This window comes from Leuciscus leuciscus, assembly GCF_965113295.1.
Source record: "Leuciscus leuciscus genome assembly, chromosome: 1".
NCBI lineage: Eukaryota > Metazoa > Chordata > Actinopteri > Cypriniformes > Leuciscidae > Leuciscus > Leuciscus leuciscus.
Window position 1 is genome coordinate 37,554,610 of NC_138725.1, and position 17,984 is coordinate 37,572,593.

General features: G+C 37.2%; 2 protein-coding genes and 1 long non-coding RNA gene across 6 annotated transcripts in view; 1 reads left to right on the top strand and 2 right to left on the bottom strand.

The window, feature by feature from the left end:
- Positions 1–8,227, bottom strand: part of LOC309507195 (uncharacterized protein) — a 50,595-nt gene extending 42,368 nt beyond the window's left edge. For 3 of the 4 annotated variants that reach the window (XM_082181297.1, XM_082181294.1, XM_082181296.1), the window contains exons 1-2: positions 7,548–8,227; positions 3,248–3,604 (exon numbers count right to left, since the gene is read on the bottom strand). In XM_082181297.1, coding sequence (XP_082037423.1) covers positions 3,248–3,604; positions 7,548–7,707 — 517 coding nt within the window. In that variant the 5' untranslated portion in view covers positions 7,708–8,227. The remainder of the gene's footprint in view (positions 1–3,247; positions 3,605–7,547) is intronic. The other variant, XM_082181295.1, reaches the window with a different exon arrangement.
- A 2,508-nt stretch (positions 8,228–10,735) lies between these two features.
- LOC309507926 (histone acetyltransferase p300-like) lies at positions 10,736–16,425 on the bottom strand. Its single transcript, XM_082182393.1, has 4 exons — positions 16,276–16,425; positions 16,004–16,100; positions 15,793–15,910; positions 10,736–11,323 (listed from the first exon to the last, which is right to left on the bottom strand). Exons 2-4 carry the CDS (start codon positions 16,072–16,074, stop codon positions 11,174–11,176), a joined length of 339 nt encoding a protein of 112 aa, XP_082038519.1. The 5' UTR covers positions 16,075–16,100; positions 16,276–16,425; the 3' UTR covers positions 10,736–11,173.
- Positions 16,426–16,458: 33 nt separating this feature from the next.
- Positions 16,459–17,487, top strand: LOC309508087. Its single transcript, XR_014209371.1, has 2 exons — positions 16,459–16,580; positions 17,065–17,487. It is a non-coding gene; the product is annotated as an uncharacterized lncRNA (long non-coding RNA).
- The last annotated feature ends 497 nt before the right edge of the window (positions 17,488–17,984 follow it).

Sequence of the window (17,984 nt, forward strand, 5' to 3'; positions counted from 1 at the left end):
GGCTTACGCATCGCTGCCCATTAAAATGGCCGCTGATGAGGCATCTATGTAAGGAATAATTGACGACGGGCCATTGAATAAAAAAAGAAAAAAAAAGATGCACATCCGAGGTGGATATCGTAGCCACGACTTTTACGAGTTAATTTTCTAATAATTCAACGGCCTTGAGTCAATTCTTCCACTTATACTATGGTTACCACCACACCTCAAAACATAGTTCAGATGATGTATTTCAAGACATTTGTCAGGCTTTTGTCCTTAAAGAGCATTCTTGTGTGTAGGACTAATTTCTTACGCATCTAATCCCAAGCCTCTGTTGCTAATTCCAAAATGTAATTTACTCTTGCACGCTTTTCAAAACCTTCTCTTCTCTTCTTAATTCTCCTCCTCCCCCTCCTTCATCCACCTAACAGCTGACAACTTTGCCACATTCTTCATAAATAAAATAGCCATCAATGGCCAATTTTTCACAAATCGACAAGCACATATTAACAGCTAACATTCTCCCCTCCTCTCCACTCTCGGAGACAGAATCCTCCAAAATTCATCCTTTCCAATCACCCTACTACCTGTCCGCTTGATCCTATTCCCACTCATCTTCTTCAAGCGATTTCCTCTTCAGTTATACCCACACTTACTCATCATCTACTCCTATCTTCACAGTGGTACATTTCCCACAGCATTTAAGCAGGCTCGGATAACCTCACTGCTTAAGAAACCCACTCTAAATCTAGCACTTCTGTAAAAAATAACAGACCTGTATCCCTTCTTCCATTCGTTACTTAAACAATTGAACGAGTCGTGTTCAACCAAGTCTCTACCTTTATGCACAGAACAACCTCCTGGACAACAACCAGTCTGGTTTCAAAGCAGACACTCAACTCTCAGTTATTGACACTCTGAGGCTGGCAAAAGCAGTTTCCAAATCCTCAGTACTCATCTTGCTAAATCTGTCTGCTGCTTTTGACACAGTTAACCACCAGATCCTTCTGTCAACCCACAAGACGAAGGGCATCTCAGGAACCGCACTCCAATGGTTCAAATCTTACCTCTCAGGTAGGTCCTTCAGGGTGTCAAAGCTAGACTAAAAACACATCTCTTTGACCTAGCATACACATAACACATTATAGACTATTATAATTCAATGTTAGGCTGCATTGATTAAGTAAACCGGAACCGGGAACACTTCCCATAAATCCTGATGTACTCGTTACATCATAAGAAGAATGGCGTCTACGCTAATATTAGTCTCTCTGTTTATCCCGAGGTTTACCGCAGTCAATCCAGGCTGTATCCAGATCTGATGAGGGACCTGCGCCTGGACGCGACGACAGCACATGTCCTGAAATGCCAACTAGGCTCTTCCCTGTGAAGGCCTCCCTCCCCTCCCTTTACCTATCTACAGATAAAGCGTTGTCGGGATAATTCCGGTTCGCGTGGCTACGTGGAAGCAATAAAAATTCTGTATTATTAATTTTAAGGCTAGACAAGTAGTATGTTGAGGGTTGATTTTGTAGGAAAGGACTACACGCCTGCTCACATATATTCAAATGCTCATACCTATAGACCTTATGTAGCCCCGCCCCTTTTCAGCGCTGCGCTCGTTGTCTTTTGACTTCCGGTTTTATTTTCACAGCGATCTTGCGTATTTATGAATGAACGGCTCGTTTTAAAATCTTCCCGGTCTACTGACATTTGTTAAGACATCTGGTTTAAACATTACAATCCTCATGGTAACTTTCGTTAACTTTTGTTAACTTTATATTAAGTAAATCCACTTCAAAAGCTAATTACTCCTGGACAGCAATGCCATAGGATGCCAATGCCATTCTCTGGCGCATAAGGTCTATAGACTGAACTCGTAATACGAATGTGCACGCCATCGACGTTCTCACTGGTTCGCGTTTTTGAAGTTTGCGCAGAAAGAACGTAAGTTTTCTGTTAAAACGGTGTCTGTTATGATCGTTGCGACGGAAGTGAATCAATCAAACTAACTTTAGCTGGACAATAACTTTATTCTAGAGCTGCTATAAAGCCAAAACACTTTACTTTTAATTTCCTATTATCAATGTAAAGCTGCTTTGGAACAATCTACATTGTTAAAAGACTTGACTTGACTCATGGATGGGTGAGGTGTCTACATCACGTCGTCTCGCTACTGGGGTGCCTCAAGGCTCAGTGCTTGGACCACTTATCTTCTCCATCTACATGTCATCACTAGGATCTATCATTCAGAAACATGTTTTTTCCTATCACTGCTATGCTGATGACACACAACAGTAGATGCTCGCATCTCGGCTTACCTGAAAGACATTTCCTGCTGGATGAAAGACCACCACCTTCAACTCAACTTTACAAAGACTTGTGGTCTCGACGAACCCAGCACTTCATCACAACTTCTATATTCAGCTAGGTTCATCAACCAAAACTCCATCCAGGACAGCCAGGAACCTTTGAGTTATAATTGACGATCCGTTAAACTTCACAGACCACATTGCTAGAACTGCTTGGTCCTGCATATTTGCCTTATACAACATTAGGCCCTTTCTATCGGAGCATGCTACACAACTCCTTGTCCAAGCTCTTGTTCTATCCAGACTCGGGCTATCATGCTCTCTTGCCTTCCAGCATCAACTGTCAAAACTCTGCAACTGATACAGAATGCTATTGCAAGAGTGGTCTTTAATGAGCAGAATAGTTTAATGTTTTACATTTTAATATTTGTCCTTCGTACCTGATGCACATTTGTCTATGTTCACAAGTATAAGAGGTACTGTACACTCTTAAATAATAAGCTTCCCAAGAGAGGGCTTTTCAGAGCGATGCCATAGAATTCCAAAGAACATTATAGTGAACAGTTCTTAGAAAAACAATTAGTTTGTCTTAGCGTGAAGAACATGCTAAAAATTCAAAGAACCCTTTTCCACTACAACCCTTTGTGCAATGGAAAGATTCCATGGATGTTAACAATTATTTATGGAACTATAGATACCTTTTTTGTGTGACATTTTTTGAGTGTAGATTACACATAAATCATATCATTAAACTTCAGAATGACAATAAAGTACTTTACTTCTGTCATACAAAACCGTTCCTTAATTCACAGTTATGTTCAGGTAGCCCAGTGGAAAATAACAGTATATGGAAATCATATTTGTAACTTAATTAAACTCACTCTAAATCTGGATATGGATATTTATTATTTAACAAAATTGGTGTCTTAATCTAGAATATATCTCTGACTTACCCAGTCTCTCCAGTACCACAGTTGTATTGGCTGAAAGTCTTCCAGCAAACACTTGACACATGTAAACTCCTTTGTCCTCAGTTCTGACACTCTTCAGTCTGAGAGAGAAGTTTCCTTTGGGGATTTCATCAGTGAAGAACTCAACTCTGTCTCTGTATTGTTCATCTGATGAATCTGGAAAAGCCTCATTGTTTTGATAGAGCAGAACCAGAATATCTTCATCTTCATCCGTTTTCTTCCATGAAACTTCTTCAATGTGTTCAGGTTTGATGTGAGAGTCTACAGAGCAGTTCAGAGTGACGTCCTCACCCACAGACGCAGATATGGAGCGACTCGATCCTGAGACCAGCAGATGCTCTAAAGGAGTAAGAATAAACCATTTAAAATAAATAATAAACACTAGGCTGTTCTACATTAAACCGTCAAGTTATATTTGTTTTTATAGTGTTTTATACAATAGGCTACAGGTTTACAGTAATAAACAGGAAAATGTGAAAAGTGTTAATGTTGGAATTCATCATGAAACTTATTCCAGACATAAAGCAGCTCTACAGAAGATAGTGCCATTATTCAGCTCAATTTCAATGTTGATTCAATTCAGGTCTATAACAGTGTCTGTGAGTGTCATCATCCAGTTCAATTCAGTACAAGTTTGGCTCTCATCCAATACTGTCAGTGCAGTTAAATCAATAATATAACTAAATATTGTCTTTTAAACCTCAACTTTATTTTTATTGTCTACTCTAGGCTGTTTCCAAAAAACAAGCAGACTCTAAATCGAGCCTGTTTAGTGAAATCTTTAACAATCTCATGTTATCATTTAAGTGTAATAATGATATGCATCGCTGTGCCAATGAATAATGGTCCAAGCCATTAGATAAATCAGCTGTGTTCAAAAACTGGTCATCAAGTCTGGACGCACAAAACTCAAACAGACTATTTTAATAATTTGTATTTAATAATATTTTGATAGTTCCAGTCCTTGATTATGATTGGCTGAATTGCTTTTGAAGCCGTTGTAAAATACTCTGAAACACACACACACACACACCTGTGACCTCATTACATCAGCATAGCCCCTTTCACACATACAGTCCTTACTGGTAAATTACCGTTGATGGATCATATGTAAACAGGACCTTTTCGATTCTGACAATTTACCAGAAAGGGAAGTTGTAGAATTATCAGTAAATTACCGGTATGATGCTGTATGAGAACAAGGAAAGAAGATCACTGGTATGAGAACGTACGAGGTCAGAAAGCACTGATGTAAGAAGTCTGCTTTGGGCCAATCATAAAGTTCTTATGCAGATGACACGATTACTCCACGCTGTTTGCAGTAAGCTCCACTGCTTTTAATAGTTTTTCTATGTTATATGTATTGACCGTTGTGCCACGCCGCAGCTTTTTTCAACACGCTTGAGACTCAGCCTCCTTTTCCATTCATCAGCACTACGGATCTGCAGTTGGATAGCCTACTATTATGCGCGTCTTCTGTTTTTAAGAGCAAAAGTGTGTTCTGTTTGATCATCCCCTTATGCCTCTCACTCAAAAAAGAAGTCAAAAAATGATGTCAAATTGAACAGATAGTGAAACTGAAGCACTCCTCCTCATACGGGTGAATGAAGACTGCGAAACGGCACTGTGATTTTTATTTTACCTATATTTTTTATCAGTATACAGTACAGGCCAAACGTTTGGAGACATTACTATTTTATTTGGTCAAAAATACAGAATTTTTTTTTAATATTGTGATATATTATTACAATTTAAAATAATTGGTTTTCAATTTATTATTTATTTATGTGATTCAAAGCTGAATTTTCAGGATCATTACTCCAGTCTATCACATGATCCTTTAGAAATCATTCTAATATGATGATTCATTATCAATGTTGGAAACAGTTCTGCTGCTTAATATTTTTTCATAACCTGTGATACTTTTTTTTAGGATACTTTGATAAAAAAATAAATAAAAAAAAGAAGCAAATGTTTTAAAAATAGAAATCTTTTGTAACAACAATATACACTACTGAAATAAATCAATACTTTAATTCAGCAAGGATGTGTTAAATTGATAAAAAGTGATAGTAAAGAAGATGTATATTATTAGAAAATATATATTTTTTTTTTGAATAAATGCAGTTCTTTTTAACCTTTTATTCATCAAATATATTAGGCAGCAGAACTGTTTCCAACACTCATAATAAATCAGAATATTAGAATGATTTCTAAAGGATCATGTGATAGACTGGATGTCACATGTGACACTGAAGACTGGAGTAATGATGCTGAAAATTCACCTTTGCATCACAGAAATAAATGATAATTTAAAGTATAATAAATTGAAAACCAATTATTTTAAATTGTAATAATATATCACAATATTACTTTTTTTTTTTTCTGTATTTTTGATCAAATAAATGCAGACTTGATGAGCAGAAGAAACTTCTTTCAAAAACATTAAAAATAGTAATGTCCAAACTTTTGGCCTGTACTCTGTATATACCGGCATTTTGGTGCTGAACCAATGTGTGAACGTCTCTTACTGGTAAAATGCCAGAACGCCATTGCTTGTGTAAACAGCATGTGTATACCGGTAAAGTAATTCTGGTAATTTTACAGTTATTTACCGTGATTGCTGTGTGAAACGGGCTAATAAAGTGCAACAGTGCCCACCCACGTTTCCCTTGGTCCTTCTGTTGGGGAAGTTTTTTTTTATTATTATTTTTTTTTTTATCTTTGTGAAAGTGTTATAAGACATGAACTACGGCTGGGAGATATGGCCAATAAATCATCACTGCCTCTATTTGAGTCCAGGCCATTTCAGTTTGTGTTGTCCAGTCTCATCAACGCTACACCTATGCATTGTGTGAGTAGCCCTGTATTCCTTTCTGCCTGAGATTAATTATATTAAAGACCTTTGATCTTGCATCTTCGTGCTTAATGCTACGGTTTGTGACGCGTATTGAATCAGGTTAGAATAAAGTGTTGTCCTGCTAAACAGATTTAATAACTTTTTTCTTACAATAAAAAATAACTCCGATAACATTTAAAAACAATACACAGCAATACACTGACTGCATACTCTTCACTGCAAATTAAATATAGATTCATCCTTATTAAAGTTTAAAAAAAAGTGTAGGGCTGACCCCTAATAGTCGACATCAACATTTTATTAGTTGGTTAGTAGTTAAAACTTCATTCAACATATCACTTTTTTAATAGCCCACTTAAAATGTTTATTACAAATAAATTGCAAATACATGTAAATGAACAAAAATTTGCATTTCATTTACAATCAGCATCCCTACTACCCACACTTATTTGAGCAGACTTTGCTTTTCCAGTGAGTGTGAGCGGTACATGAGTGGAGCCTAAAGTACCATTTTTCATAACTTAAAACTTACACCCGGAGAACGTTAAATAACAGATGACTGTCATGCTATGAACATAACATGACTAATGGACAAAGTTCACAGCTGTCAAGATCTTGAATCTGCTCAAAGTACACCCAAAGATGTTGGATGAATTTAGTCATGATGATGTTTTGTCAACAACTAAGTTCTTGCAACTTCTTTGAGACTCCCATTTAAATATATATTGTATGGATAATCTCATGTACTGGTGATGTGGATTATTAAGAGGTACATTGTCCCAATGAATTATCCTTCTTTTTGCAGGTCTAATCAGTCAGCCACAGTGGACACAGTGAAGCTACAATTCACAGTTCTTGTATTTCTATAATACATTAAGTAAAAATGTCATGTACTGTAAATGTTTTGTGTCAGATGTTTATTTCCAGCTAAGCAGGTCTTAATTCTGTATATCATTTTGATTTCAGGTCCATGTTCTTCATTCTTTGTTAAACACAACCTGAGATGTTAGCTATTTAAAAGTGTGCAGTTTATATTAATTAAACTTATATTATATTCTTGAGGTTGTCTTTCAGCAATAAGGATAAACCAGTGTATAGTTGTAGTAATATTTCAAATTCATTAATTAAAAAACAATACTTAATGGTCTAATTATTAACAGCTAAGTTACCAGTGTAACCATTAAACATAAAAAAAAATCAAAACAAATACAAAACTGCAATGGAAATCATTAAATATGTACACATTTGTAATGGAAACCTATACAAGCCAATAAATCCTAATGGAATATGGCCCAAAACACACTACATAGTGGAAACCATTTGCCAATGTTTTTAATGGTTTATAATGGCAATGGTTTTAATTGTTTGTAATGATTTCTATTGTTTCTCTTTCAGCAGGGCCAGGGTGTAGCCTATACTTACCATCAGCAGCGCTCATCAGCAATCCTGACATCAAAACACAGATCGGTAACGTTAGGTGCATCTTCAAATGTGCAAAGTTAAAACGATCCTGTACATTAACGAAAATATCGCTGCTAACGGACGCTGCTGTTGGTGAAAAGCAGCGATATGTTTCCTTCATAGACAGTATATAAACGGTTTCCTTTCACTTTCAGTTCAGTTGCCACTTTAAATGGTCTCGGGTGGCGTCAGATGATTTTTAACGAAAAGTTGGCATATAAGCAACACTTCAGCACGTATGATCACACTGAAACTGATCAGTCCGACTCCGAGGGAAAAAAATTAAATAAATCACGGCCAGTCGCAAAATGTCATTACAGGAGGAGTAAAGGCTGCATCCGAAAACCTAGGCAACATGACTAAAGCTCATCCGGAAACAGTTTCGGACACTGTAGCGGCGTCCGAAATCGCATACTTCCCTACTATATAGTAGACGAAAACCAGTATGTGACAAAAGCAGTAGCACTCTGTCCAAATTCACAGTACTGATAAAAGAGTAGGCAAAAAAGTACCTAGATGACCTACTTCCAGCGAGATTCTGGTGTGCATATGATACTATATAGAACATACTTTTTTAGCAGCCCTGAAGACTGAAGTCAAAATAAGTACCTAGGCTACTCAAGAGAGAGTAGGCTATGCGATTTAGGACGCAGCCTTCTGAGGCCATGTGACGTAATGACGTTGCTAGGTTACCAGCTGCTCATTAACGCCATCTGGTGTCTTCCGTGTAGGATTTCAGTGTACGATTAATGTTATAATTATGGGTAAAAACGAGCTTATAGTTATATATTAACACTATGATAATAGGCTACTCGAAGACATTGATGAACTCAACCACCACAGGTCCCTGCGCAGGAGGAGAAGGTTGAGAATATACTTGAATAGAAGCACAGAGGTATGTCTATTGCAGGTCAGGCAATAATAATAAAGTATTAATTTTAAAATAAAGTAATATTAAAAATAGCAGTGCTGTTCATTATGTTTTATTAATGTTCATTATTGTACGTTAATTTCAACTTCACTTTTTATTATTAAAGTAATGACACAGTAACAAGTTTTTGATTTTAATAGTAATATTTTATTATAGCCTACATTACTATTATACATAATATTGGTCCCAAATGAGTTTATACCATCTGCAACCAAACAGTCACAGTCCTGCGCATCTTTTTTGAAGGTGGTGACCTTGTTTGTGACCTGGGTGGTGTCAACCATACTGTGCTATCAGATCAGATATCTCAGTTGCCCTGCGTCTCAATGTCTATACTATCCATCCTAAACAGTATGTGAGATAGAAATAAGTGTGTCCCAAAGCATAGTATGTTGAAAGAAGTATGCCATAAGTCCCCGGATGGTCTACAATTTCCGGTGGATTTTCGAAGTGTGGATCCGTGACACTCTAAAGCAGTGTTTCCCAACCTTTTTTTAGTCACGGCACCCTTTGAAAAATGTCCCAAAAAATGGTGTCACCCTACACTAGAGTTGTCACGATACTATTTTGATACGATACCTTGAAATGTATCAATTTTCAATACCACAGGGAAGAACCGCCTACTGTCATATAGATATTTTTTATATTATCTTTCTTTTTTGTCCATCCATTGAAAGTCTAGGAATCAGTAATTTCTCCTGAAGAAATCACTTTATGACATATTTAATAAGGCTTTTATTCATACATTGCTCAATTGCCATTGCAAATCTCACCTTAATGTTTGCTCACTCAGTGTATTTGTGTTTTTTATTGGGATAATTTTGTTATAATTGCACAAGATAGCTTGTTTTTAATATATTTTATAATGTAATAATCACCGTTACAGAACACCAGACAAAGAACATGAGAATCACTTGGGTATATATATACACTCAAGGGGAGATTGGCGAACAAGACACACCTGGGAACAATCATGAACTAATCAACAAGAAAAACTACAAAGGACTACAAAACATGGCACAGAACAGGAAATGACTTAAAGGGATAGTTCACCCAAAAATGAAAATTCTGTCATCATTTACTCACCCTCAAGTTGTTTCAAACCTGTATGAATTTCTTTTTTCTGCTGAACACAAAAGAAGATATTTTGAAAAATGTCTGTAACCAAACAGTTGTTGGACCCCATTGACTTCCATAGTAGGAAAAAAATATACTATGGAAGTCAATGGGGTGAAATTCAATATTGTGAAATTAAGAACATTCAATCTGTTTTCTGTTATACACATTATAATGAGTATATGCTGTAAATACTGTGTAAAGAAAATAGTTTGCACAAAAAGTAAAAACAGTCATTTGCAAGATAGTTCCTGCCTTATTTATTTGCCATGTTTTGTCGACTCACCCAGTCTCTCCAGTACTACAGTTGCATTGGCGGAAAGTACTCCAGCAAACACTTGACACATGTAAACTCCTTTATCCTCAGTTCTGACACTCTTCAGTCTGAGAGAGAAGTTTCCTTTGGGGATTTCATCAGTGAAGAACTCAACTCTGTCTCTGTATTGTTCATCTGATGATTCTGGTAAAGTCTCATTGTTTTGGTAGAGCAGAACCGGAATATCTTCATCTGTTCTTTTCCATGAAACCTCTTCAATGTGTTCAGGTTTGATGTGAGAGTCTACAGAGCAGTTCAGAGTGACGTCCTCTCCATCATATGCAGATATGGAGCGACTCGATCCTGAAACCAGCAGACGCTCTGAAGTTTATCATTCATAATCAACTCAAAGTCAGCTTTGTTGATTATTGTGCTCAAGAAACTATTTTGTTTTAAACAGCAATTACACTAAATCATTAAGGAGAAGAAATATCTCGATGACAGAACATAAATACTTAAATGTGTATTTTTAAAATCCATGTAACATTTTGCGTGATGGTCTTTATTTTTAGATTCCTTTTGCTTCATTATGTTGAGAAGAAATAATTCATAATTCAAATTAACTATGAAAAATTAACACTTTGCAAATATGAACATACGTGAATGACGTCTATTCACTACAAAAATAATGTTAACAAGTGTTTAATACAAAGATTGCGCTACTTTACCAGATCTCTTGCTCAATCACATCCAAACATTGTCTTGTCTGAAATCCAAAGTCAGGGAACAGTTTGTCATGACAGCTTTTCTATCAGCTCAAGCAGAAAGAGGAATCAGGAGACCAAGTGATGGTAACAAAAATAAAAGGTTTATTAGCGTTAGTTGCATCTTTCTCAAAGTTCAGTCTGACTTCATTTCACTTCAAGTGTTATTATATCAAACAAAGAATACAGAGAATTACTGCTTCACAACATCAACCTGTGATGCTGAAAACCTTCAAATGATGACGTTCACTTATTCCTCTAAACTGCAAAGATGATACGGCCTTCAGTATAACATTAAACAACAATTTATAGTACAGAAAACAAAGAGCAATCGGAAAAGTAATGTAAAGAACAGAGTATATATGTCCTGTATGTAGGCTACATAAGAAAAACAATAAAATAAGAATGGAAACAATATAAAGCAAGAGCAACACATACGTAGTTTGCTCTCTTGAAGTTATATATTCTGCCTGCTATTATACACTCAAATTATATCCATTATTATTTCATCTAAATTCTGTCAGTCACATGATTGATTTGTTCCAAATCCAATGTGACTGTCAATGGCTTGTTCAGGTCCCGTAGAGTCGTGCTGGTTTGTCCTTCTCTTCTCCTCCAGCTCCTTCTGGATCTTGTAGATCTTCTCAGCAAGCAAGTGGTAATACTCATCCTGCACACAAGACATGTATATATATATATATATATATATATATATATATAACACTGAAAAGCTTTTGTAGTTTAAACAAAGGTAAACAAACAAATAAATAAAAATGAAATATAGCATGAAAGTGCGTGGAACAACAGCACTTCCCATTATAAAATGACTCTGAAATCATGCAGCCAGGGCCGAGCATCTCCGCAAACTAATAGAAAATAACCAAAACAATCCAAGATGTTTATTTAGTACAGTGGCTAGATTAACAAATAAACAGACATCACCTAAACATATTATTCCATTACAGTTTAATACAAATGACTTTATGAATGTCTTCAATGAGAAAATTGAAAGCATCAGAAAAACAATTGTAAATGTACTACCTTTAACAGCGTCTTATGATTCAGCCTCAATTATCGCCCCTCAAGAACATTTGCAGTGCTTTACAACTATAGGACAGGAAGAGCTAAATAAACTTATCTCTGCATCTAAACCAACAACATGTTTATTAGATCCAATACCCACTAAACTACTGAAAGAGTTGTTACCTGTAGCAGAAGAGCCTCTTCTCAATATTATCAACTAGTCTTTATCTCTAGGTTATGTTCCAAGATCGTTCAAGCTGGCAGTTATTAAACCTCTCATAAAGAAATCACAATTAGATCCAAATTAATGAACAAATTACAGACCCATTTAAAATCTTCCATTTATGCCTAAAATACTAGAAAAAGTGGTGTCCGCTCAATTCTGCTCTTTTTTGCAAAATAATAATGTATAAATATATCAGTCTGGATTCAGGATCCATCATAGCACAGAAACTGCACTCGTTAAAATTACTAATGACTTACTTCTAGCTTCTGACCAAGGCTGTATCTCAATATTAGTTTTACTTGATCTTAGTGCTGTGTTCGACACTATAGATCATAAAATACTCTTAGATCGACTACAAAATCACACTGGTATTCAGGGACAGGAATTAAGCTGGTTTAGATCATACCTATCAGAACTTTACCATTTGGTCTATTTAAATGGGGGGAAAATCTAAGATAAAGTCAGTAAATTATGGAGTGCCAGAAGGATCTGTGTTAGGCCCTTTGCTATTTTCAATAAGACATGTTGATGATCCTCAGTTATATATTACATCACAACCGGATGAATTCTCTAAAATATCTAAGTTGACAGGGTGTGTTAAAGATACAAAATACTGGATGACCTGTGATTTTCTTCTATTAAATTCAGCTAAGACTGAGGTATTACTTAGGTATTAGACCAAAAACCTGTACACAGAATCTCTTAGAATACAATTTGCATTTGAAAGGATGTACTGTAATTTCATCCTGGGAGTTATATTAGACAATGTGTCTTTTGAAAATCATATTTCATAAGTTCCAAACACAGCCTTATTCCACCTCAGCAACATTTCTAAGCTCCGGAACATGCTAACTTATCTGTTTCTGATGCAGAAAAGTTAGTTCATGCATTCATGACCTCTAGACTAGATTACTGTAATGCAGGGGTTTTCAACCGGTGGTCCGCGGCCCCCTGGTGGTCCGCGGTGGCATTGCATGTGGTCCGTGACATGCATTCCAGCCTACGTAATTTCACTATTAAAATCACTTTTATTCCATAAAAAAAAAAGTTTGTCTTAAAAAAAGGCAAGTCAGTCAGTAATAAATACATTGGCATTCAGTAAAGTGTCGAACCCATAAAAAGTAGAACCATTGTCCGCTTTACATAAAACAAATCACAACATGACCTTGTGTGAGTGAGTGAGTGAGTGAGTGAGTAGCGTTCACACCAAACGCGAATAGAGCGTCTGGCGCAAGTGATTTTCATGTCAAGTCAATGTAAAGACGCGTTTACGCGCATCTGGAGGTCCTGCAGCGCGAATGAGGCGTTTAGCGCGCCGCGGTCACGCGAATGAGGAAAATTGAGCGTCTGGTGCGATACGCGCGAGTGATTTGAGGGTGAGAGAGAGAATTCTGATTAGTCGAGAGGATGTATCGCGTTTAGGCTAAAAATAGGTTTGGCGCTTATCGCGATTTGGAAAGAAACTGCATCTTGCAATACATTTTAAACAAGGAAATATAGCGATTTGGCATGAAATGTTGATGGAGCCGTGAATAGGTTCAGTACACAGCAAAATGACATGACAAACTCTTTTTTTTTTTTATGCCATTTCCTCAATTCGACGTCTGACTGTGCTATCTGACAAAGGAATCCACACACAGACACACACAATAGTGGGCCGCCAATTACTTGTTAGTCTGAATGGTGGTCCCTGGCACAGAACCAGTTGAAAACCCCTGCTGTAATGTATTACTAGCTGGTTGTCCTGCATTCTCAATAAACAAACTACAATTAGTCCAAAATGCAGCTGCTATAGTTCTTACTAGGTCGATCATATAACACCAATCTCACTGGTTACCAATTAAGTTCCATATCAATTACAAAGTATTGTTACTGACCTATAAGGCCCTAACTAGTTTAGCTCCTGTGTGCTTAACTGATCTTTTATTCATTACTTCAATGAGCTCATTGTTTCTGCCTTAAATTATTACATTGTTTAAATTAAAGGGGTGGTATAATGCCCTTTTCACAAGATGTAAAATAAGTATTTGATGTCCACATAGGGTGTATGTGAAGTTTTAGCTCAAAATACCCCACAGATATTTTTATATAGAATGTTAAAATTGTCAAAATTGGTGAGCAAAAACGCTCCGTTTTTGTGTCTGTCCCTTAAAATGCAAATGAGCTGCTGCTCCCGGCACAGAGGGCGGAGCTTCAAGAGCTTGTGTCATTTTACCTCACACAGACATTCACTGAAAATTTCAAAAACGTTTAGCCTTTTATCTTCAAACCGGAGTCGACAAAGATGGAGAGACTCAAGAAGAAGTTACAACATGTAGAAGCAACAGGACATTTCTTAGAGGTCCCCTATTATGCAAAATTCACTTTTGCATGCTGTTTGGACATAAATGTGTGTTGGCAGTGTGTGTACACAACCACCCAATAGTGATAAAAATCCACTCACTCCTTTTTTATTAATCCCCATAAATCATCAGCAGTGTCTCACAACGACCTGTTTTCAGAATGCTGTTTTAGTGACGTCACTAAAGCCACAGGCCCCGCCCACGAGTGTTGACAGACACTGCCGTTTGAACATAGACCCGCCCTGATCGAGTTCACAGCTGCTGCACTGACGAGAATGTCTCCCAAGCGTTGTAGGTGTTGTGTGGCTGGATGTATTAATCCACATAGCTCTCTCTCTATTTACTCCCGAAATCTGAGGCAGCCGCTGAAGACGAGGTGGAATTAATTTGTTTTTAAAGAAAATGCTCCCTCAACTCTACCGAAATTCGTTTATGTACTTGCGCACTTCTTATAACTTACTGTGTTTACTCAGCTCTTATGGTGATTTTCTGAAGTAAAACTGACGCTTCATCTTTTGTGTTACGTACAATAAACTTTATTAAACTCATCAGTATATGTCTGATCATCATTCGAACCTGGTCTGAAACAGCAGACTTGTAGGCTATTAATAGTGGATACATACAAGCAGATGACAAATACGTTATAACCATAATTAAACTACTAAAACTATACCTGTTCCATCTCTATACAGCACTCTGACTCTGTAGGCATTATTGTCCGACTCCGGGTCGAAATGAACACCGTTACTGAGAGTTTCTGATATTATCATCATTCCGTGAGATGAAATTGTCCTGAGAGACTGAGCGCGAGCTCATGAAGCTCCGCCCCCTGTGTCGTGCAGCAGCAGCTTATTTGCATTTAAAGGGCACACACTAAAACAGCGCGTTTTTCTGAGCCCCAAAAAATGACAATTTAAACATGCTGTAAAAAATGATCTGTTGGGTATTTTGAGCTAAAACTTCACATACACACTCTGGGGACATCAGAGACTTATTTTACATCTTGTGAAAAGGGGCATAATAGGGGACCTTTATGGTTAGTTGATGAATTTATGTAGCTTATGTGTAGTTATTTTCTAATCATTGATTAGCATATTCTGTCATGATAAACTATATATTGCGTTCCTGGGGGCGGGGTTTATGTCAATTTTACTAACCTGACATCACTAACCCTGGAGGAATGTCGTATAGTCCCAGCCGTTTGTTGTAGTCTTTAAAAAGCAATTTCTTTAAAAGCAAATATCTCCCTTTGCTTTGAACTTTGAGCGTTGTAACTTTGCAGATGTTGTTTATGCTCAAACAGCAACATTACACACTAACTAAAGTTAGAAAAGTGAAATCATAATCAACCACCCCTTTAATAAATTTTTAGCTAACAGTGATTTGTACATGTACATTTCTGAAATACATAACTTAGACAGTTACCTCATATAAAAGATCACTCTAAAATGTAATGTGCAGTTTCTGTAAAGCTGCTTTAAAATGCTGTGTATTGTGAAAAGCGCTATACAAATACATGTGAATTGAATTTAAAGTTGATATCCTTACCCTGCTGTTGACAGACTCATAGAAGTTCACTTCCACTTTACATGCGTAAGCGATCAAGTTCACAAAGTGTCTGTCCAGCAGCGCTGCTGGGTCTGGGGCCGGGAATATGGCTTGAACCCTGCAGGAGAAGCATTCATTACAGGGGCTAAAAATTGCTCAAAAACAACCAAAGACACCCATTATGATGAGAGATGATTCCTTTTGGACTCACAGTTTGTGCACTAGGTGATTCCTCAGGTCCAGACTGATGTCCTCATGCCAGGACTTCTTCGTGCTGGGCATTAACAGTGGTACAGATGCAGAGTTCCCTGTGATGGTTAAACATTTTGAAGGATTAAAAGTTTTATCATCTCCAAGTCAATTTTAATCTTTCTTATGCTCACTGAAATGATCAGACAATTGAAAACCCTGATGTGCTTGTGTGCAGTGAAATGCAAGATGAGGTTAGTAATTGATAAGATTAATGATGAATATTGTACATGCCGTTGCTGATGGCGGCCACAGCTGGTTGGCTGGTGACCAGAGGAGCCTGAATGTCAGTGTCAGGAGAGTTCAGTGTCACTGTTAACAGCAGGAGAAAAAAAATACATTAAAATAAATAATTAAAGCCGTCCAAAAACGGCCAATTGATTCACAACCGTCTATAAAAATGAATTCCAAGTCTGTTTTCCAATTTTTTTCTGTCAAGCAGTTTTTAATGTTGTCCATGCGCAGTGCGGTTCTAGTGATCTGTTATGTATTTACAGATGTTTTTAAATATTGGCTAAAGTTATTAGAAAATGATTTCTGTGGGGTTTAAAGGTGAACTAAGTAACTTTTTTACCTTAACTGAACAGCTTCGGAGTCATTGGAATGGTTATATTACTTATTTCGGGTTGAATGGTGGTCGTTTCGCACCCCCTTGATGCCCGTGAGCGGAAAATACGCACTTGCAACTTTGAGCCGGCGGGCCGCCGGCCGCAGCGTCAGGAAGTCTCGCGTGATATCAGGTCTCGCGATGTAAACAATTGCTTTACGGCCAAAAGAAATCTGCTAAAATGCTGTCATTATTGCGCTCCCTCACGCTGTCCGAACCCGAATGAAGAAGACGTTTTAAAGAACGTCCCATCTGCTTTGATGTCGTTGATCTATAGCCTCTGGTGTCAGAGAATCAACAACAAGTTTTTACAACAGTGTTGTCAAATATCTATTCCGAAGCTGTGGGGGGAGCTCTAGAGAGAAACCTGCGAGCAAAAAGCGAGAATACAGCGAAGAAATCCCGAAGCTACTGAGTGCTGCTTTAAAAAAAGACTTTACAATGGTTTCAAGTTGCGAAAACATTTAAAAAGTGACAATTGATATGCAAACAATTTATTAATATTCAACTTTACCCCTTAAATAATAGGCTTAATTTTTGTATACAGATAATACAAATAATGGCTAATTGACCTAGTCCAGCTCAACCTCTGTGGATCTAGTGAAGTGCTATTACACCACCAACTGGCTGCTAATGTTACTACAAGCCTGAGAAACTAATGGAAGAAAATGTTTAAATAAAACAAGAAATGCAAAGAGTACTGGTAAAAAACATTGTATTCTGGTGCTCTTTGGATACGGCCTATTTCAACCCGTTAAGAAACATATAAGGCCAAGGCACTTGAGGATAAGGAAAATGTAGAAACTCTCTATTTACTCATGGATTTATAATATAAACAATCACATTCAAACACATATTGATGCATTGCGGCTAATAAGCTTCATCAGGGTGTGTAAAACAGACACGCTCAGAGTCCTCTTAGGGTGTGTTCACACTTTGGTTGGCTTGGTTTATTTGGTCCAGACCAAAAAAAAATTACATTTAGTCCTGGTCAGCTTGGCGTTCACATTGGCATTTTAACACCGAACCCAAAGATACTGATCCTAAAGGCATAGGGCTATGTTCACGATTGGTAAAAAAAAACATGCTTGAGCATTCTGTATTTATTAGGGTTGCATTTTTGTGACATCATGCCCCATTTTTTGCCTCGTTTACATGTCTTTGGTCCGTGTTGCGTTCAACAGACCCATCTTATCAGCGGTCTCAGTGAACAGAGCAATCGCACACGTACGTCTGCAAGATGTCAGTTAAAGATCACTTTATCTGGAAAGCATCTGCTGTTTACTTACATCTGATACATCTGATCTAACAGATGACAGAAAAACGTCCTACAGAC

Coding starts and splice junctions, on each gene's coding strand:
- LOC309507926 (XM_082182393.1), bottom strand. CDS start 16,074: ATGCCCAGCACGAAGAAGTCCTGGCATGAGGACATCAGTCTGGACCTG. Junction 15,911..16,003: donor AATCACCTAGTGCACAAACT/GTGAGTCCAAAA, acceptor CTTCTCCTGCAG/GGTTCAAGCCATATTCCCGG. Junction 11,324..15,792: donor ATGAGTCTGTCAACAGCAGG/GTAAGGATATCA, acceptor TCTTGTGTGCAG/GATGAGTATTACCACTTGCT.